This window comes from Rhinatrema bivittatum, chromosome 8 (genome assembly GCF_901001135.1).
Source record: "Rhinatrema bivittatum chromosome 8, aRhiBiv1.1, whole genome shotgun sequence".
Taxonomy (NCBI): Eukaryota; Metazoa; Chordata; class Amphibia; order Gymnophiona; family Rhinatrematidae; genus Rhinatrema; species Rhinatrema bivittatum.
Window position 1 is genome coordinate 35,572,893 of NC_042622.1, and position 22,831 is coordinate 35,595,723.

At 46.8% G+C, this 22,831-nt stretch overlaps 1 protein-coding gene across 1 annotated transcript in view; it reads left to right on the forward strand.

The window, feature by feature from the left end:
* SLC13A3 (solute carrier family 13 member 3) overlaps window positions 1–22,831 on the forward strand; it is a 105,394-nt gene that overhangs the window by 79,072 nt on the left and 3,491 nt on the right. Inside the window, exons 11-12 of the mRNA XM_029612300.1 lie at window positions 4,672–4,833; window positions 8,853–8,990. Coding sequence (XP_029468160.1) covers window positions 4,672–4,833; window positions 8,853–8,990 — 300 coding nt within the window. The remainder of the gene's footprint in view (window positions 1–4,671; window positions 4,834–8,852; window positions 8,991–22,831) is intronic.

Sequence of the window (22,831 nt, forward strand, 5' to 3'; positions counted from 1 at the left end):
TTTGCGAAACTGGGCCACCATTACCAGTTCCGGGCACTTCCCTTTGGCCTACCAACTGCCCCCAAGACCTTCACCAAAATTATGGTGGTCATGGCGGCAGCGCTGAGAAAGGAAGGAATCCTGGTACATCCTTACCTGGATGACTGGCTGATCAGGGTGAAATCTCCGGAGGAGAGCCGACAAATGACCAGCAGAGTCAAGAGCCTACTGCAGGAACTTGGGTGGGTTGTGAACATGAGCAACAGCCCTCTCTGTCACTAGAGTATCTGGGGGCCTGGTTCAACACCAAACAGAACAGAGTCTTCCTCCCCCCTCTGAGGAGAAGGAAACTGATGGCATATTTGCGATGATTGATGACCAATGCACGCCCCAAGGTATGGGACTACCTTCAAGTCCTCAGCCTCATGGCATCAACCCTGGAGGTCGTTCCGTGGGCAAGGGCCCATATGCGACTGCTCTAGCACTCCCTACTGTCACGATGGAACCCACTGTCCCAGGACTACTGAATTCACCTCCAATTACCAGCAGAGGTTCGTACCCAGCTCCAATGGTGGCTACAGGAAGACCACCTAAGCAGAGGAGTAAGCCTATCCCCACCGAACTGGATATTGTTCACCACGGATGCAAGCCTGCGAGGGTGGGGAGCCCACTGTCAGGATCTGATGACCCAGGGACAATGGAACAAGAAAGAGGCAGAATGGATCATAAACTGCCTGGAAGCACGAGCAGTCAGACTAGCATGCTTGTGATTCAGTCACAGACTCCGGGGCGAGTCAATCAGAATAATGTTGGACAATGCGACAACAGTTTCTTACATCAACTGCCAGGGAGAAACCAAGAGCCAGCAGGTGTCTCTGGAGATGGACCCCCTCATGGCATGGGCGGAGATAAACCTGCAAGGGATCTCGGCCTCCCACATAGCGGAAAAAGACAACGTCTCAGCAGTCTACCTCAGCAGAGAGAGCCTAGACCCGGGGGAATGGACGCTGTTGACTACAGCCTTCCAAATGATAGTAAATCGCTGGGGCCTCCCAGCCATGAATCTACTGACAACCCATCTCAATGCCCAAGATCCCAGGTTCTTCAGCCGCAGACGAGAACCACAATCCCATGGAATTGACGCTCTCATCCAGACCTGGCCGGAGGAAGACCTACTGTACGCCTGCCCTCCATGGCCACTACTGGGCAGGGTCATCCGCAAGATAGAACACCACAGGGGGCTAGTTCTACTAATCGCCACAGACTGGTCAAGACGACCATGGTACACAGACATGCGAAGACTACTTGCGGGGAACCCTCTGTGCCTACCTCCACACAAGAACCTTCTCTAGCAGGGCCCGATCTTCCACGAAGATCCAACTTGATTCTCTCTTACGGTATGGCCCTTGAGAGGACTATCCTGAAGAAGCGCAGTTACTCAAAGGGCGTGATTGACACCCTGCTCTGAGCACGCAAGTTCTCCACATCCTTGTCTTACATACGGATCTGGAGAGTATTCGAAGCCTGGTGTGAAGACCATGGGAACAACCCATGGACAGCCAAAAGTCCCATGATCCTGGAATTCCTGCAGGACGGCATGAAGATGGGATTGTCACTAAACTCCCTCAAAGACCACATTGCCGCGCTGGCCTGGTTCAGAGCCGAAGTGGACGGTATCAAACTATCAACTCTTCCAGATGTGTCCCGCTTCCTGAAAGGGGTTAAACAACTCCGACCACCCCTAAAGTGGCCGGTGCCTCTATAGAATCTCAACCTCGTATTAGACTTCCTAGCAGGGGATTCCTTCAGACCAACACGTGGTTTGTCACTACACCTCTTAACTTTAAAGACGGCATTCTTGATGGCAATATGTTCAGCTCGTCGCATCTCTGAACTTCAGGAACTATCCTGTCGGGAAGTGTTCCTTAGGTTCACGCCTGGAACCAGAATGCTGCGCACTGTCCCCTCCTTCTTACCGATAGTGGTCTCCCAATTTCACATGAACCAAACCATCTCACTACCATCTCCAGATGAGCATAAGGACTCGGAAGACTCACGCCTTCTTCGCCATCTGAATGTCGGCAGGCTCCTAGTCCGATACCTGGAAAGATCTGAATCTGTGCGCAAAACGGATTACCTGTTCGTTCTTCACAGCGGGAAGAAACAAGGAGAAGCTGCATCGCGGGTGACCATAGCCCGCTGGATCAAAGAAGTAATCAAGGCAGCATACATAGAGGCAGGAAAGCCCTTACCTCTACAGGTTAAGGCTCATTCTACGAGGGGCCAGGAAGTCTCCTGGGCGGAAACCAAGCTGCTGTCACCTGCCGAGATCTGTTGGGCGGCGACATGGTCCTCCATACACACCTTTTCCAGGTTTTACCACTTGGATGTTCAGGCCAGGGAGGACACAGCTTTCTCAAGGGCAGTACTAAGTGGGCCACGGGCAGTCTCCCACCCTGTGCAGGAGTAGCTTTTGTACATCCCATTGGTCCTGAGTCCATCTGGCTACACTCTAGGAAGTGGAGAAATTACTTACCTGATAATTTCGTTTTCCTTAGTGTAGATAGATGGACTCAGCATCCTGCCCACAGCTGCCCCAGAAAAGGGAGAACCTCGGATGGCAAACCTAGAGACTAAACAAATACGGGTAAGCCATGGCCTACCCCTAGTTCAAGACACCCACAGTTATCCGGTGTCGGCGTTAATCGGTTGAGTGCATTGGCGGTCTCCAGTTTGGATATCAGTTGAACCAGTCAAGTTTTAATCAAGTTTAAGCAAAGATATATCCACTAGAGATGTGAATCGGAACAGGAATTGGTTCGGTTCCAGTTCTGATTCAAATCTTATAATTTTTATCGTCTGGCCAGATTGTTTTTTTTGTTTATCGGCTGCGCCTGATCCGATAAACAAAAAACCCACCCTGACCCTTTAAAACTGACCCCTTAGCCTCCCCCACCCTCCCGACCCCCCTAAAAACGTTTTAAAATTACCTGGTGGTCCAGTGGGGGCGCGGGGAGCAATCTCCCGCTCTCGGGCCGTCGGCTGCACTAATAAAAATGGCGTCGATGGCCCTTTGCCCTTACCATGTGACAGGGTATCCATGCCATTGGCCGGCCCCTGTCACATGGTAAGCGGGCATGGCGCGGGCATGGCCGTCGCCATCTTTAAAGATGGCGCCGCCCATCCAGTGCTCCTATCATGTGACAGGGTATCCATGTCATTGGCCGGCCCCTGTCACATGGTAAGCGGGCATGGCGCGGGCATGGCCGGCACCATCTTTAAAGATGGCGCCGCCCATCCAGTGCTCCTACCATGTGACAGGGGCCGGCCAATGGCACGGATACCCTGTCACATGGTAAGGGCAAAGGGCCATCAGCGCCATTTTTATTAGCGCAGCCGATGGCCCGAGAGCGGGAGATTGCTCCCCGCGCCCCCACTGGACCACAAGGTAATTTTAAAACATTTTTGGGGGGTCGGGAGGGTGGGGGAGCCTAAGGGGTCAGTTTTAAAGGGTCGGGGTGGATTTTTTTTTATTGGGCCATCGGTGCCATTTTTATTAGTGGCAGCCGATGGCTCGAGAGCGGGCGATCGGTCCCGGGGCTACCACTGGACCACCAGGTGATTTTAAAACGTTTTGGGGGGGGGGTTTGGGAGGGGGGGGGAAGGTAAGGGATTAGTTTTAAAGGGTCGGGTGGGTTTAGGGGTTGTTTTGGTGTGCCGGTTTTCCTGCCCTCCCCCTAAATAACTCCCATTAGTGGACACAAACCCGATTAACGATTTTTCACGATAAATCGGGGGAATTTCTATTGTATCGCACTCTTTAACGATTTTTGACAATTTAAAAAATATCGGACGATATTTTAAATCGTCAAAAAAAGATTCACATCCCTAATATCCACATTGGCTTTTCGAAGACGATACTGAGGAAGTGAGGTCAGTGCAGGGGTATATGTACTCAGGATGATGTCAGCTTTGAAATCTGACTCCATCTCCCATCTGCTAGAGAAGAGCACAATACCCATTGGTCCTGAGCCCATCTGTCTACACTAAGGAAAACTAAATTATCATGTAAGTAATTTCTCCATTATTGCAGCGTTGCCAAATGCCTATAAATATTCAGAGTGCGTGTAAAAACAGCATAAAAAATGGCCCTGTCTGTAAGGTACACAAAGGTATTCATAGTGCCCTTAGACATCTGGGTGGATTCAGCTCCCTCTGATACTCTTTAAGTGGCAAGAAGGGGATTGGTTTGGACAACAAAACACTCTAATATCCTGCCGCGGTCTGCGGGAGAGTCGAATGCTCAGGGACCCACGCGCAGCTACTGACATGGCAACAGAGGATAAAGAATTTAAAGGAGCCCCCTCCACCCCTGCTTAGCCTATTATCTAAGGATAAGGTGGGAGGGGGAGGCAGGCCTTGTACTCCACGCAGCAGATTTTCCGAAGGGAGACATTTATATCGATTTTTAACTGTTGGCCATTAAAAAAAAAAAAAATGTTGGTGCTCACTGGAGTTCGCAATCCTGAGCTATTGTTGGGTTTTTTTTTGTTTGTTTTTTATTAATGCAACAATTCTTTGTTGGTCAGAAATAGCAGAGTTTTCTTAATTCTTCCTGTTTGCTGTGTGCATGTAATTTACACAAAGCAATACAGGAATACTCCTTACATTCTGTTCTGTTTCACATTGCAGGCATCGGGCTTATCCACCTGGATTGGAAGTCGTCTGCAACCCCTGGAGGGTCTGTCGCCAGCCCTAGCTGTGCTTCTCATCACTATACTGATTGCTTCATTCACAGAATTTGCCAGTAATACGGCGACAATCATAGTCTTCCTGCCTATTCTGGCAGAGCTGGTAAGCCCCAAACGTTTTACCTAACCATGTTATTGCAAGCAGAGATGGGGTTAGGGGAAGATGTGAATCAGGCTGCAAAATAATTGATCAATACTATGAACCAAATCCTAACCCTTATTCCTGGTCCAAGATGTCTCTGGAATTCCATTGTAGTAGATGAAGCGAGAGATGTTTATTTTTTTATTTTATTTATTTAAGGTTTTTATATACCGGCAATCATGAGCACATATCTTGCTGGTTTACATGGAACGGGAGTGCATTAAATACAACAACTAGAACTGTGGTGATCGAAGGAGCAGTTACAAATAACAAGGGTAGCAGAACTTGGATAAGAAGGAAGAGATAGGAAAGAATAAACGGTTAAACGGTATACAAATAAATTAAATGCTATGTAAAAATGGCATGATTAATGGCTGAATATTTGAAGTCCTTGGTTTGTTCTCTTCCTGCCTTTATCCTCTGAGTCCCAGTGTTCACTCGCTCAGAACAGATGGGCGAGACGCATTGGGACCACCACACTAAAGTGTGCTAATGCCTTTGTAAATGTTAACGCGTGTTAAAAGCTCCGTTAGTGTGCGCAATCTAGTTCACACACTTTAATAGCACGTCTACTGATGTAAATTCGTTTGTGAGGGATTTATTGCAAAAATCAATGCTGATAATGAGATGCAAAACCACGTGTGATGGGATGCCCATTTATGCTCCTAAGAAGTTAGCCCTGCCCTTTGCAGGCTTCAGCTGGACTGAGTGCCCTCAGAATGATAGAAGTCTCACTAGACCTTGCCTTCATGTGATGACATTGTACTGGCCGTGTGATAGGGAGGAACACCACTCCCCATTGGGAGGGGTACTAGGAGAGGATAAAATCCCCTGTACCCACTGGTGCAAGTACTAAGAAGTGGGAGATTCCACGATCTGCGATTCCAGTTGTGCGTGGAGCTCACCTCTTCACAGAGTGACACGATTTGGGCCTATCTCTGCACAGAGAAGGTTCGGAGAAGATTTGCGGAGGTCGTTAGGGTCCAGAAGGAGTGCAAGTGAAAAGGGGTCCTGAAGAGCATCGGATCCTGAAGAGTCCCGAGAAGAAGGGGTTCCCTGGAAGCTGGGGATGAGTGTACTGGGAGGTGCCAGAGGAGAGGCAGCCTGCCTGGGGAAGTCCACCAGAGTCAAAGCCTGATTCTACTGAAATCAGCCAGAGACGTAAGAGAGAGAGAGGTAGAGAAAAGGAACCGTCAGAGAAAAAGATTTCAGCCACCCAGCAGGAACTGGGAAGGCCCAGGGAAGAAGGGGTACCTGTTCCAAAGAGCTGACCCGTGTTGGGAAGGAGTGTGCAGAAGAGACTGCGCTTACTTTCTTGGACATTTTTGCAATTGAGATACAGAAATGGTGCTGCGTGTGCCAGAAACCTTTGTTACATTCAAGATTTTTTATTTTGAACCACAGCCTGGGAGGGAATTCAGTGTGGGTTTTTTTGGTTTTTTTTAGTGTGGCTGGACTGGTGAGCAGATAGAGCTTCTGTGTGAACAAGGGAAACCCTAAGGCTTGAAAAGGCTGAACTTTATTCCATCCTGTGTGGAACCCCTGGGAGGTCATGGGGGGGGCCCTGTGTGTCCCCGTGACCAGGTGCAGAATGGGACAGGGGCTACATGTGTAAATCAGCATATTACCTGTTAGAGCATAGAAAAAGAATTCATGTAAAAGGATGCAAAATTTAACACAGACCCCTTAACACAAAAAGCTTAATTGTACTTCAGAGAGTTGTAGTTCAATTTGTGTAATAATTTTAACATGCTAACTTTAATGCTAATAAATTAATGCAAAACTCATTTGCATGCCATTGACATGGCCGCTTGAGATGAACTAATTAACACATATTAACTCATGACATTAAGGCACTCCATGGACAATCTCAGCTGGTTATAGACCTAGCAGATAGAGACCAGTCCTCACTGAATTTTCTTATTCAGTGTGTTTGGAAACTAATTACAAACTGGTTTTGTAAACTAAAACAAAGAGTATTCAGCCACCATGGGATGTACAGTACTTAAAACTGATTGGAATGGAAAGTAGTTTCAAAAAGAATGTAATGTGTCGTGAGAAGACTAAAGAAAGGCTAGATTGTAGCTCGTGTGATAACGCATGCAAAAGCTGTGCTTTGTTTGGCTGCTGCTGCCAGTGACCTCACAAAGGCTTTTATGATTACAGTGCCATTCACTGCAAAGTATGGAAGCTGCCGCAAGCAAATCAGAGGATCTTCCCTCTGACAGCAGGAAGAGTCCAATAGGCGACCTCATTACATGGCTCCCTTCAATTTCCATGGGCAGCGCTGTACCTCTGAGATTATTCATTCTTTATTTGTGATCACGAAATAGGTTATCTGGTTTTAACAGCTGATTTGGGGATTTTCCTCTCACTATGTATGTGTTATTGAGCTGAAGAGGAGCCATGAGCTCCAAAGGCCAGTCCCTGAAGTGCTAGGTGGTAACATTTAATACACTGTCTAACCAGAAGGTTCACCTTTGATAGAATGTCCACTTTAAATTTGGAAAGTGCAATTTTGATGCTGCCCATGATGCTTGCAAGCCCACACATACTTTATATCTGCCAATCTGCAAGCTTATTTGAAAATGCAATCATTGTGCACACTTTCCCTCCCCCGATATAACCCTACCCATAGGATGCTTACTTTTATCCGCATATGGAGCTGGGGGGGAGGACTTCAAACTCCATTTTTACATTTTTAGCCACATAATAACTTTTGAATATTGGCCCCATAAAGGCCGATATTCAAAGGCTTTTTTCAGATGCTAAATTTTGACTTTAATGAATCAATTAATTAAAAGTTCATATAGCCCACAAAACAAATTAATGGTACTAAGCGGGTAACAATAAAACATAAATCCATTAAAATATACAAAAGAAGAACAAAAACAATACCGGTATTAACATAAAAACAATAAACAGATAAAATAAAAATAAAGACAATCTGAAAAATAAAATGCATGCTAAGCTAGGTAATTCATTAGCTGCACAAACTTTAGCCAGGTAAAAATGGTGCTGGGCTGAGGCTAGACTTTAGCCAGTGGGTGCTGGCCATCTAGCGTTAGCTGAGTAAATCCTCACCGTAAAGTTCCCGAGTAACTTTAGCTGGGCATATTCAGCAGAATGCTTGCCCAGCTAAATTCCGCTGAATATTTGGCTACAGTTTCCTGTGTAACTTGACTGCTTGCCAGTCTGCTGACTACTGAAGTCATAACGTCTAATGTCGCCACTCGCATCAGAATGGTGAATAAAACGGAAAATGTCATAATGCCTCTATATCGCTCCATGGTGAGACCACACCTTGAATACTGTGTACAATTCTGGTCACCGCATCTCAAAAAAGATATAGTTGCGATGGAGAAGATACAGAGAAGGGCAACCAAAATGATAAAGGGGATGGAACAGCTCCTCTATGAGGAAAGGCTGAAGAAGTTAGGGCTGTTCAGCTTGGAGAAGAGACAGCTGAGGGGGGATATGATAGAGGTCTTTAAGATCATGAGAGGTCTTGAATAGTAGATGTGAATCGGTTATTTACACTTTCAAATAATAGAAGGACTAGGGAGCATTCCATGTAGTTAGCAAGTAGCACATTTAAGACTAATCGGAGAAAATTCTTTTTCACGCAACACCCAATAAAGCTCTGGAATTTGTTGCCAGAGGATGTGGTTAGTGCAGTTAGTGTAGCTGGGTTCAAAAAAGGTTTGGATAAGTTCTTGGAGGAGAAGTCCATTAACGGCTATTAATCAAGTTTACTTAGGGAATAGCCACTGCTATTAATTACATCAGTAGCATGGGATCTTCTTAGTGTTTGGGTAATTGCCAGGTTCTTGTGGCCTGGTTTGGCCTCTGTTGGAAACAGGATACTGGGCTTGATGGACCCTTGGTCTGACCCAGCATAGCAATTTCTTATGTTCACAATTTTATAGAGGTTTGCATAGATTTTCTGGCCGTAACATTAGCTTTTCACCTTTTTTTAGGCTATTCGTCTGAACGTAAATCCATTGTATTTAATGATACCAGGAACTGTAGGCTGCTCGTATGCCTTCATGCTGCCTGTTTCTACGCCTCCTAACTCCATTGCATTTTCTACAGGACACTTATTGGTCAAAGATATGGTAAGGATTTTTTTGTTTCAGCAAACACGTAGAATTAATGTATGAATTTAAGAACATATACAGAGATTCAATACGATTGAAACACTGTAAAGAAAACTGTAACAATTTTATAAGATCACAGGTAACTTATGCAGCAGCTTCGTGCATAAGGTACATCAGTTTGCAAAGCAAAGTGAAGGTGTGACTGGGCACAAAGTCACACCTGCAAGGTGCAGAGCATAGCTTGTGCATGTGAATTTGCATGCATATATTTTTTTAAATTAAAAGTATGTGCACAAATCCAAGCTCTGTCCCCCTCGAAACTTCTCTTTGCTGTGGGGCGGATTTTAAAAGGAGCGCGAATAGCCTACTTTTGTTTGCGCTCCAGGCGCAAACAAAAGTACGCTGGATTTTAGTAGATACGCGCGGAGCCGCGCGTATCTGCTAAAAACCTGGATCGGCGCGCGCAAGGCTATGGATTTTGTATAGCCGGCGCGCGCCGAGCCGCGCAGCCTACCCCCGTTCCCTCCAAGGCCGCTCCGAAATCGGAGCGGCCTTGGAGGGAACTTTCCTTTGCCCTCCCCTCACCTTCCCCTCCCTTCCCCTACCTAACCCACCCGCCCGGCCCTGTCTACACCTCCCCCTTACTTTTGTCGGGGGATTTACGCCTCCCTCTGGGAGGCGTAAATCCCCGTGCGTCAGCGGGCCTCCTGCGCGCCGGGACGCGACCTGGGGGTGGGTCCGGAGGGCGCGGCCACGCCCCCGGGCCGCCCCGGGCCGTAGCCACGCCCCCGGGCCTGCCCCCGGAACGCTCCCGACACGCCCCGAAAACGCCGCACGGTTCGGGCCCGCCCCCTGACACGCCCCCCGACACGCCCCCTCCGAAAACCCCGGGACTTACGCGAGTCCCGGGGCTCTGCGCGCGCCGGTAGGCCTATGTAAAATAGGCTTACCGGCGCGCAGGGCCCTGCTCGCGTAAATCCGCCCGGTTTTGGGCGGATTTACGCGAGCAGAGCTCTGAAAATCTGCCCCTGTATGCATAACAGTCTGCACAAAATCAGGATTTATGTGCACAGACTCTGGGCAATTTTATAACAAGAGCCAGGGGCGGTTCAAGGCAATCTGCTGCTTGAGTCGAGGGAAGAGATGGCGCTCCGCTTTCCTTTCGCCCTCTGAGGCATGGCACAGATCAAATTCCTGAGGTGGTGTCATTCTTGGAGTCTGGCCCTTTCAATGATTTGAAATGCTGGGGAAGAGGGCAGGCAGGGGTCAGGGTACCCAGAGGTGTGGCAGATAAGAGTGTCAGTGATATTTCTAAGAAGCTGGCAATCCTGCCAAAGTCCTCAGAACCCTACCATCTGCTTCCTCATCCTTCCCCGAGTATTTGTATCCTGGGGAAGTGGAAGATGGATGAATGGTAAGGGCCAGATTTTCAAAGGGGTGCGCGCATAAGATACGCGTGTAGGCCCTGAAAACCTGGCCCAAACTCCCCCTGCACGCGCTGAGCCTATGTTGAGTGGGTTCGGCGGCACACGCAAGCCCCGGGACGCACGTAAGTCCCGGGGCTTTCCTGGGGGGGGGGCGTGTCGAGGGTGTGTCAGGGGACGTGTCGTGGCCGGCACATCATCGGGGGTGTGTCACGGCCGATGCATCATCGGGGGTGTTCTGGGGGCGTGGCCGCGGAATCCGGACCAGCCCCCGGACCGGACCATGACGCACCGGCGGCCGGCCCAACGTGTGCAAGTTACACCTGCTTCAAGCTGGCTGTTTTCTTCTTCCCGTGGGGGCCTGAGACACCCTCTTCCCCTCCACGGTAACGTCATAATCCCTTGCCGCTGCTGCCTTTGTCTTTGTGCTCGTGGGGCCAGGAGCCCCGCGTGCGCATGATAAATTTGTGCCACTGCTGCCTCTACCCACTGCTTTCTTCCTGCTCGTGGGGCTGGGAGCCCCATGAGCATATCAAATTCTCGCGACTGATATAAGCACACTAGCTTGAAAACGCCCGCAGGAAAAAAACACACCAGCCGAGTGTGTGACATATCTGAGGAGCCCCGCAGGTACATCACAAATATGTGCTGCTGGTGGGTTTCTGCTGCGGGTATTTTCTGGCAGGATGCAGGATGAGGCGGCTGCGGCACGGATGTTTTGAGGAGGCACTTTTTGCTGCCTCAAAATTTTGCAGCCTTAGGCAAGAGCCTTATAGAAGCGTGCAAGCTGATCTCTTGCCTGTTGTCTCTCCCCTGCAGCCTTCGGGCAACACACAGGACCACGTGGAATGCCATACTTTCTCTTGCTAAAGAATATGGTTTGGAAATCCTGAATAAACTGATTTGAACGTCCTGATTGTCTGAATATTTTTGGATGACTTTTTCAGCTTTTGCTACACACCCTAGCTTTTTCATTCCGTATTCATCAATGAAAATTTTCCGATGCTTTCAATGGGGAAAAAACATGCCCAGGCACAAGAGGAGTAAATATATTTATTTGTTTTGACCTGGAAATGTCTTCCTGCTTCTTTGGGATTTCAGCTCAGTTGGAACCAGAACAGAGATCTCGCCTTCGTTCTCAACTCCCTGCACACTCCCCCCCCCCCCCCCCCCCCGTTTTCTTTCCCTGTCAACGCTTACTTTAGTTCTGTCATTGCAACAAGAGACATCTGCCAAGGGCCATGTGCCAGGGGCCCCTCCAGAACCCTGCCATCATGGGCCCTCAACCCAGCCACCAGATGTCACAGTGATGATGGCTTTCACCCCAGGAGCTGAAGATCCGGGCAACAAATGCTCGAGGATGTGCCCTTACTTTTGTCCTCAGCCTAAATCTGGCCCTTGCTGAATTTGCCGTACTTTTGGCACGTTGTGAATTTGACCCTATTTTAATAGGACTCTTCTTCTTACGAGATTTTGTTTGCCCTAAGCAAATCCTTTTACTGAATATTAGATCCACGTTTGTAATGATTTACCTTTCTTACAGTCCTGCAATTTTTATATTAACAGTTCGGCAGAGCAAAGAAAAATTTAAAATAAGCAGAGTGCATATAGCATTCATTTACAGTCGGGCGTCATTATGGAGGAGGAACTTGAAGGACTTACAGGAAAATCCAAAGGTCCAGCTAAACTAGTGTTCCATTGCAATCTCCTGCAGTTAATTCTCAATCCTGTCCAGGGGTCAGCCTGTGCAACGGGGTCACAGGTGGCCATAAAATATGTTTAGCCAGCTGAACTTTATTACTGAGCTGCATGATGTGAGCCTTCTCTTTCACTCCACATGTCTTAGGAATTTTCCAGGCTCATCTCGTGTGCCTTATTTTTATGGCTTTCTACTTCCATTTCAGCTCCTTAAAGTTAATTCTTAATTCTTTGGGCTGCGTAATCATACTCGGTGTCATAAGAAGATATAAAGTTTGTTCATTCGTAGCCAAGTTAACAGAAATGTAATGTTATCCCACTGCAGGTCATTAAGACAGAAACATTCATCCCAGTCCCTGTTGGCCATATCCCTGCCTGTAGGCCAGTTTATGTTTTACACTTAATTATATGCTGGTTTAGAGAAGAAGGCTTGGGTACACTCCAGATTAGGAGATGTTAGTGCTTAACGATCTCCTTCTGCTTTGCCATTCTGACCATTATGAATTCATATTAAATAGTTTTCCACTGTGGTGATCCTTATTAAAACCCCATGCAGACATTAATACTGATATATGAAAACCACGAGTAGAGCGCCAACAAGTGGAGAGTTAATTTATGGAGGAGATATTTAAAAATAGAGAGGGAGCATGGCCATTATAATTCATTACAAAACATAAAAAAAAAAATGTTTAAGAAAATATAAGAAAACATGTTACAGCAATAAAAGCAGAACAAGGTGTAAAGCCAAATGAGGAACAATGGAACTAAGAAACAAGCCAGCTAATATTATAAAGACAATTGTTTTGTTATTGTTGCTTTAATTCACTATTTTTAGTAGTGTCCAAATTCATATAGAAAACAAATTATCTTTTTGTTTATTTCAATCATCCCCATAAATATAAAAAGTAGTTGCAGACTATAAGGAGGGTAAGTTTCAAATCTTTTTATGTGGGTAAGCACCTATTTACCCTCACGCCGGAAGGAGTGGAGAGAATGAGATGGGATCTAAGGAAACTGGAAGAGTGGTCGAAGATATGGCAGCTGAGATTCAATGCCAAGAAGTGCAAAGTCATGCATATGGGGAGTGGAAATCCGAATGAACTGTATTCGATGGGGGGGGAAAGGCTGATGTGCACGGAGCAGGAGAGGGACCTTGGGGTGATAGTGTCTAATGATATGAAGTCTGCGAAACAATGCGACAAGGCGATAGCAAAAGCCAGAAGAATGCTGGGCTGCATAGAGAGAGGAATATCGAGTAAGAAAAGGGAAGTGATTATTCCCTTGTACAGGTCCTTGGTGAGGCCTCACCTGGAGTACTGTGTTCAGTTCTGGAGACCGTATCTACAAAAAGACAAAGACAAGATGGAAGCAGTACAGAGAAGGGCGACCAGGAAGGTGGAGGATCTTCATCGGATGACGTACGAGGAGAGATTGAAGAATCTAAATATGTACACCCTGGAGGAAAGGAGGAGCAGAGGAGATATGATACAGACTTTCAGATACTTGAAAGGTTTTAATGATCCAAAGGCAACGACAAACCTTTACCATAAGAAAAAAATCAGCAGAACCAGGGGTCACGATTTGAAGCTCCAGGGAGGAAGATTCAGAACCAATGTCAGGAAGTATTTCTTCACGGAGAGGGTGGTGGATGCCTGGAATGCCCTTCCGGAGGAAGTGGTGAAGACCAGAACTGTGAAGGACTTCAAAGGGGCGTGGGATAAACACTGTGGATCCATAAAGTCAAGAGGCCGCCAATGAAGAGTGGGTAACTCGCCAGAATGATGGCTACTGCCTGGACACAATACCCTTATTCAATAAACATACACATGGTTACTGTGACTCCAACATCAATCTAAGCATCAACAGCAAGAGGAAATGTGGAAAAAAGGATTTGCACTCACAAAGCCGGGAGTAGCTGGCTTGTTACGGCGGTTACTACCCCAAACCAAATGTGCCTGATACTTCACTTTCGATGCACATCCAGCATAGCTCTCTGCTCCAAAGGCAGGAGAGAAGAAAAACTGATACTTCACGCATATCCAGCATAGCTCTCTGCTTCAAAGGCAGGAGAGAAGAAAAACTGATACTTCACGCATATCCAGCATAGCTCTCTGCTTCAAAGGCAGGGGAAAAGAAAAACTGATACTTCACGCATATCCAGCATAGCTTCAACGGCAGGGGAGAAGAAAAAAGGATTCACACTCACAAAGCGGGGAGTAGCTGGCTTGTTACGGCGGTTACTACCCCAAACCAAATGTGCCTGATACTTCACTTTCGATGCATATCCAGCATAGCTCTCTGCTTCAACGGCAGGGGAGAAGAAAAACAACCAATAAGGGCTGTATAACATAGTCTGGGTTAAAACAAATAAGCATGGGTGTAGCTTGCTTATTGCGGCGGTTACTACCCCTATTACCCCTAACTAATCAAGCTAGATATTTCACTTGGATGCAGCTCCATCACTGCTCTCTACATTAATGGTGGGGGAGGAAGGGAAATAGAACCAAGAGCTAAAAGAAACAGATAAGTATGAGAGAAAAAATGTGTGAAGCTTGCTGGGCAGACTGGATGGGCCGTTTGGTCTTCTTCTGCCGTCATTTCTATGTTTCTATGTTTCTATGATAAGGACGTTTGAAAATTGCTAATCCCTGCGCTGTGAACAGCCTGCAGGCGTTTACCTGCAGGGGAAAAGGGAGCAGGGCTAGGCTGGGGGAGGGATAGCTCCTGCAGGGATTTAATTTGCAAATCCTTCTGCATTCTTTCATGCATGTATGTTGCACCTGCTTCAAAGCACATGCAGGAACAAAAGTACTGGCGTTACCCCGCCTGCTCAAGTTTTCCAAAGGAAAAGCCACGGGCAGTTTCTCCTTGAAAATGAGATTGCAGGTCTTCAGGTTCTGACACTGATTCTTTTCTGCCAGGTTGCACCAAATTTCCAACCTGGAACCTTTTGGAGCTTGCAGCTGGAATGAGAGGCGGAAAGGCCTCAACCTTTAATTACGAGGGCAGTTTTTAAATCGCTTTAGAAATTGCCCTCCCTACATATATAGTTCAGCTCAAAGTTTTATACATTATGAATGATTCTGGAGTGCATCTCATTGTTTTTTTCGTTATGGCACGCAAAAGTTAAAGAGAAGTGTGTGTGTGTGGGGCGGGTGGATCCGTGAAACATTTTGTAACTGAAAAGGGTCCGTGTTCCATGAAAGGTTGAGAATCTCTGAGCTAGGCCATTTGTAATCATGAAGGCAAGGGGCATTTTTAACCCACCATTTTCACCTGGCATGACCTGAAACAGGCTGGCAAGGAACCCCATGCTAATTGCCAGTTCCCATAGCTCAGATCAGCAAATCTGCCTGTAGGCCATTTGAAGGATCAAGTACTCTGTGGAAATGTGTTACTTTTAACAAGTTGCCTGGTTAAGGAGTTATGCATTTAGTCACATGATAATTTTGTGATATTTCACCAAATCTTCTCTTCCTTGATCCTCTCTCTCCTGTCTTCCTCTCCCCCAGTTTTGACATCTCCTGCTAGAAATGACCCCACTCTTGCCTTTCTTTAATCATCCTGGCAGTTTGATCTTTAGTCATAGTCATTTCTTGTCTCCAGAGCATTCACAATGAGCAAAAGCAGTTCCTAGAATTTAGTTTAAATATTACCAGTTATGTAATAGATTTAGAAATAAAGGTCAACAGACAAGATACAGGTAATAATTTTTTTGTGTCCAAGAGTTATGTATTCTAACCTTGGATTTTATATTGTAAGTTTCGTGGACTTCTTTGGAATTTTTTTTTATTTATATTTATTGACGTCAAGAAGCTATGGGGTAGATTTACAAAAAATGCGCGTTCGCGTACTTTTCTTGGCGCACCAGTCGCAAACAAAAGTACGCTGGATTTTAGTAGATACGTGCGTAGCCGCTAAAATCCAGGATCGGCGCACGCAAGGCTGCCGATTTTGTGCAGCCGGCGTGCGCCGAGCCGCGCAGCCTGCCTCCGTTCCCTCCGAGGCCGCTCCGAAATCGGAGCGGCCTCGGAGGGAACTCGCTTTCGCCCTCCCCTCACCTTCCCCTCCCTTCCTCTATCTAACCCACCCCCCCGGCCCTATCTAAACCCCCCTACCTTTTGGCCGGGGATTTACGCCTCCCGGAGGGAGAAGTAAATCCCCGCGCGCCAGCGGGCCGCTAGCGCGCCGAGACGCGACCTGGGGGCATTTCCGGAGGGCACGGCCACGCCCCCGGACCGCCCCGGGCCGAAAGCACACCCCTGGGCCTGCCCCCGAAAAGCAGCGTCCCGCCCCCAAAACGCCACGCCGATCGGCCCCGCCCCTGACACGCCCCCGACACGCCCCCCTCGAAAAACCCCGGGACTTACGCGAGTCCCGGGGCTCTGCGCGCGCTGGCAGGCCTATGGAAAATAGGCGCGCCGGTGCGCAAGGCCCTGCTCGCGTAAATCCGGGCGGATTTACGCGAGCAGGGCTCTTAAAATCAGCCCCTATGTTAACAAGCAAGCATAAAAGCAGGAACAGAGTAACAAGTAACAGTGGCAATAAGTCATCCACAATAACAAGACAAGACACTCACACATCCCACATGTTTACCAACATATCAACAATTGTCCTTCAAAGATCATCAACACCATTGAGTACGAAAACCCAATCGTTTTAAATGGTCTTTAAGTGATTCAGTCAAAAGATTGTAAAGAGACATCCAAGCTAGCTTATAACCATTAGACAATTTACGATAAGTAAACTCTACATCTAATCTTTCTATATGCATCCAAGCAGCCATGACAGAAAACCATGATGCAAGAGGAGGCGGCTTTGGTTGAATCCAAACTTTCAATATATAGAAAAAAGCTACTAATAGGGCCTCATAAACAAAAAAGCCCTTGGAAGTGGATATATTAAAAGAGGAGACCCCAAAAACAAAAATGATCATCAAAGGAAAGCGGGTCTCAGTAACTCTATGAATTAGAGAGAAAACCTCCTCCCAGAAAGAAAAAAATCTTAGGACATAAGAGACATTTATGAATTCAAGAACATCTTTCAGTTCTGCATCTGGAACAAGAATCGGACTGAGTTATGCTAAATTTACAAGCCTTGATATGATCAATATAATGCAATGTAATAGAGATGTGAATCGGAACCGGTATCTGTTCGGATTCCGGTTCCGATTCACATCATGAAATTTATTTCTTGCAGTCCGATCGGGTTTTTTTTTATCGGCTGCGCCCGAGCTGATACCAAAAAATACAGCCAACTCTTTAAAATGAGTTTGTTAGTATCCCCCCACCCTCCGGACCCCCCCCCCAAAAACATTTTTTTAAATACCTGGTGGTCCAGCGGGGGTCCCGGGAGCATTCTCCCGTGCTCGGGCTGTCGGCTGCCAGTAAACAAAATGGCGCTGATGGCCCTTTGCCCTTAGCATGTGACAGGGTATCCGTGCCATTGGCCGGTCCCTGTCACATGGTAGGAGCAATGGACGGCCGGCGCCATCTTTAAAAATGGTGCGGGCCATCCAGTGCACCTACCATGTGACAGGGGCCGACCAATGGCACTGATAGCCCCGTCACATGGTAAGAGCAAAGGGCCATCGGCGCCATTTTGATTAGTGGCAGCCGACAGCCCGAGCACGGGAGAATGCTCCCGGGACCCCCGCTGGACCACCAGGTATTTAAAATTTTTTTGGGGGGGTTCAGAGGGTGGGGGATACTAACAAACTCATTTTAAAGGGTCAGGTTGTGTTTTTAGGTTGTGTCCTTTCTTCCCGCCCTCCCCCCCATAACGATAAGAAAACCCACTAAATTAATCGTGGGGTTTCCTATCGCTATCGGGGACCCCCAGATATCTGACGATATTGAAAATATCGGACGATATTTTCAATCGTCAGATAAATGATTCACATCCCTACATGTAATAATTTATAATAAAACTCCTGAAATTTAGCATCCTGGGAAAGTTTTGTACAATATTCAAAGCAAAGACTAATATCCTTGGGGGATACATTAAGACTAGTCATTTGAGACCAGGAGTGTGCAAATCAATCAGTAAATCAGGATTCGTCTTATATAAACAACGTTTAAACCACCATGATAACCTATCACCTCCAATCTGGATCTTGCTCACCACAGATGCGAGCCTGCGAGGGTGGGGATCCCACTGCCAGGAACTGATGGCCCAGGGGCAATGGGACAAGGAAGAATCGGGATGGAACATAAACTGGCTGGAAGTCTGAGCGGTCAGACTAGCCTGCCTATGGTTCAATCACAGACTCTGAGGCGAATCTGTCAGACTCATGTCGGACAATGCCACAACAGTTGCCTACATCAGCCACCAGGGAGGAACCAGAAGCCAACAGGTGTCCCTGGAAATAGACCCCCTAATGGCGTGGGAGGAAGCAAACCTGCAAGGGATCTCAGCTGCCCACATCGTGGGAAAAGACAACATCACTGCGGACTACCTCAGCAGAGACAGTCTAGACCCAGGGGAATGGACGCTGTCAACCACAGCCGCCCAGTTGATAGTAAACCACTGGGGAACCGTAGCCATGGATCTCCTGGCAACCCGGCCCAACACCGAAGTTCCCAAGTTCTTCAGCTGTAGACGAGAACTGCAATCCCAGGAATCGATTTCCTCATCCAGACCTGGCCACAGGAAGACCTGCTGTACGCATTTCCCCCATGGCCACTACTGGGCGGGATCATCAGCAAGATAGAACACCACAGGGGGCTAGTACTTTTAGTGGCCCTGGACTGGCCAAGAAGGCCATGGTAAGCAGACTTCTTGCGGGGAACCCTCTGTGTCTCCGGCAAGGACCGATCCTCCATGAAGACCCAACTCGGTTCTCGCTTACAGTCTGGCCATTGAGAGGACTCACCTGATGAAGAGCGGATATTCTAATGCAGTGATTGACACCTTGCTCTGAGCACATAAGTTTTCCACGTCTCTGACTTACATACAAATATGGAGAATATTCGATGCCTGATGTGAGGACCCCAACATCCTTCCGCGGACAATCAAAATTCCCATAATCCTAGAATTTCTGCAGGATGGCTTGAAGAAGGGGTTGTCTCTCAATTCCCTCAAGGTTCAGGTGGCCGCACTGGCCTGTTTCAGAACCAAAGTGGACGGCATCAGTCTATCATCCCATCCAGAAGTCTCCCGCTTCCTGAGAGGGGTCAAGCAAATCCGACCACCACTAAAGTGGCCGGTGCCCCTATGGAATCTCAATCTATTACTAGACTTCCTTGCGGGAGCTTCCTTCAGACCTACACACGGTATGTCACTACAGCTCCTGACCTTGAAGATTGCATTCCTAGTGGCAATATGTTCAGCCCGTCACATCTCCGAGCTTCAAGCACTATCCTGTCGGGAGCCATTCCTCAGGTTCACACCGGGATCCATACAGCTTCACACTGTCCCCTCTTTCCTTCCGAAGGTGGTCTCTCATTTCCATCTAAACCAAACCATCTCGCTGCCATCTCCAGACGAACATAAGGACTCGGAAGACTCACGCCTTCTTCGCCATCTTAACATCAGCAAAATCCTAGTCCGATACCTGGAAAGATCAGAATCTGTACGAAAGATGGACCACCTGTTTGTCCTTCACAGTGGAAAGAAACAGAGGGAATCAGCCTTGTGGGCAACCATTGCCTGCTGGATCAAAGAAGTAATCAAGGTGGGCAACATAGAGGCAGGGAAGCCTCCACCTCTACAAGTCAAGGCCCATTCTACAAGGGCCCAGGTAGTGTCCTGGGTGGAAACCAAGATGCTGTCACATGCCGAGATCTGTCGGGTGGCGAAGTTGTTCTCCATACATACCTTCTCGAGGTTCTACCGCCTGGATATCCAGGCCCGGGAGGACACATCATTTGCAAGGGCAGTACTAAGTGGGCCACGGGCAGTCTCCCACCCGGTTTGGGAATAGCTTTTGTACATCTCATTGGTCCTGCGTCCATCTGCTACATGCTAGGAAATGGAGAAATTACTTACTTGATAATTTCGTTTTCCTTAGTGTAGACAGATGGACTCAGCATCCCGCCCATGGCTGCCCCTAAATCTGGAAACCTCAGGTGACAATCCCCGAGAGCAAGACAAGCACGGGTAAGCCAGGTATTACCCCTAGTTCAAGACACCTGTAGTTGTCGAGTGGCGTTTTTCGGTTGAGTGCACTGGTGGTCTCCAATTTGGAAATCAGTTTAATCAGTCCTAGTTATTCAAGTTAGCCAAGTTAATCAAGTTATTAAAACACACATATATCCACAATTGCTTTTCGAGGAGAATACTGAAGAGCTAAGCTTCCTGCATGGGTATATGTAGGCTGACATCAGATTGAAATCTGACTCCATCTCCCAACTGCTGTTAGGAGTACACTATACCCATTGGTCCTGAGTCCATCTGTCTACACTAAGGAAAACGAAATTATCAGGTAAGTCATTTCTCCAATCCTTAGTAACCTGGATACCTAAATATTTCAACGTATTTTGTACCCAGCTCCCCTTCAATTTAATTTAGTGGGGTCATTTAATATCAAAGCCTCGGATTTGGTAAAATTAATCCTCAACCCCACAAAACTACCAAACCTAATAAAAAGATCCATTATATGAGAGACAGACAGAAAGATTGCCAATAAACAAAAGCATGTCATCTGCACATAACCATATACGATATTCAGAAGAGCCTAACATAAATCCTTTAACTACCTCTGAAGACTTAAGTTTAAGTGCCAAAGGTTTGACAGTTAACAGGTATAATAATGGTGAAAGCAGGCAACCTTGAGTGTCACAATGTAAAGAAAATAAGTGAGAGATTGTCTATTGATTCTTAGCTGAGCCTGAGAGAAGGCATATAATAGACATATCGACCCCAAAAAGGAGCCAGAAATCTCAAACCTTTCCAGCACCCAAGTCATGTATGGCCACTGAACTTTGTCAAATGTCTTTTCAGCATCAAGGCTAATCAACAATCCTGCATGATTTTAGGGGCAAGGGTTATACAAGCCTCTAATAATTCCGCACGCCATGACGCCTTTTGACAAAGCCAGTTTGATGCATCGAAATTATGGAGGGCAAGATCACACTCAAGCGGTATGCAAGAATAGAAGCCAACAATTTAATATCAACATTAATCAAATATATAAGCCAATAGGAGCCAGGATTGATGGAATCCCTTCCCGGTTTCAAAAAGACAGTAATTAAAAAATGATTAGCCCCTGTACAAAAAACCCCTGGGTGAAACAATGATTATAATATCTAGCAGAGGTGCCAAACCTTTGTAGAAAGCAGTTTGTAAAATTCGGAGCCAAAGACATCCAAGCCAGGTGCTATATCTAATTTCAAGGATTTAATGGCAAATCCAATTTTACTTATTGTTATTGGAGCATTTAAAGATGTTAAATGTGCATCCAAAATATTTAGTGATATGAGGTACTGAAAAAATCTAGAACAAACTTTCTCAAGATCTGGTGTGGCTGAATAAAGATCAACAAAAAAAAGTTATGTGCCGCGATAACCCTTATAGTGGTTAGTTAGTAAAAATAAAATGTTTAACAGGGTGATATCACTCACCATACAACATCAAAATTTGAAAAGGATTTAATTGAGAATAATTTTTTACAAGATAGGTGCTTTGATGTTGTATGTTGACTGATACTCACCCTGCTAAACATTTTATTTTACTAACTAGCCACTATAAGAGTTATCGCAGCACACAACTCTTTTTGTTGATTTTCCTTCTTGTTTGTCCCTGTGCCCACTAAGATTGCAACTTTTTGTGCTCAATCAGTCAGGCCGATACAGTACCGTGCGCTCCGACGGAGTGCACTGTTAGCCTGCTATTGGACCCGCGTTTTCCCTTACCCCTTATTCAGTAAAGGGAGGAAAATGCGCGTCCAACCCGTGGCACCTAATAGCGCTAATTTCTTCCGGCACCAGGAAAGTGCACAGAAAAGCAGTAAAAACTGCTTTTCTGTGCACCCTTCGACTTAATATCATAGCGATATTAAGTCGGAGGTCCCGAAGAGTAAAAAAAGTAAAAAAAACCCAAACATTTGAATTCGGCCCGCGGCTGTCGGGCCAAAAACCGGACACTCAATTTTGCCGGCGTCTGGTTTCCGAGCCCGTGGCTGTCAGCGGGCTCGAGAACCAACGCCGGCAAAATTGAGCGTCGGCTGTCAAACCCGCTGACAGCCGCCGCTCCTGTCAAAAAGGAGGCGCTAGGGATGTGCTAGTGTCCCTAGCGCCTCCTTTTACCCGGATCTACCGCCAGACCTAATTTAAATACTGAATCGCGTGCACCGGCAAGTGGCTGGTGCGTGCGCCGGGAGAGCAGGCGTTTGCCTGCTCTCCCACAGACTTTACTGTATCGGCCCAAGTGTTAGGTGAGTCTCTTGAAAAAATACAATATGCCATCCACATTTAAAGAGAATACATTTAATTCACCCATCCCAAACAAGCAGGGGCAATTCAAAAACAATGTATATCAATAGCCAAAATTATCCAGCATAGATGTCCAGGCCATTACCTGTACCAATGTGAAAAATATCCACCCATAGTATAGCTACTATCACTAGCAATAAAGAGCAAAACCCGCCAATACAAATCAGAAACCATTCCACATTCATACCACATACCAGGACACAAGACAAAGACAAACACATAACACCAAAGTCAAATTTCTTCAAGGAACCCCACCTTCTTCATCCAATCTTCTTCCCAAAATGTGTCCTAGAGGGCTCGATTA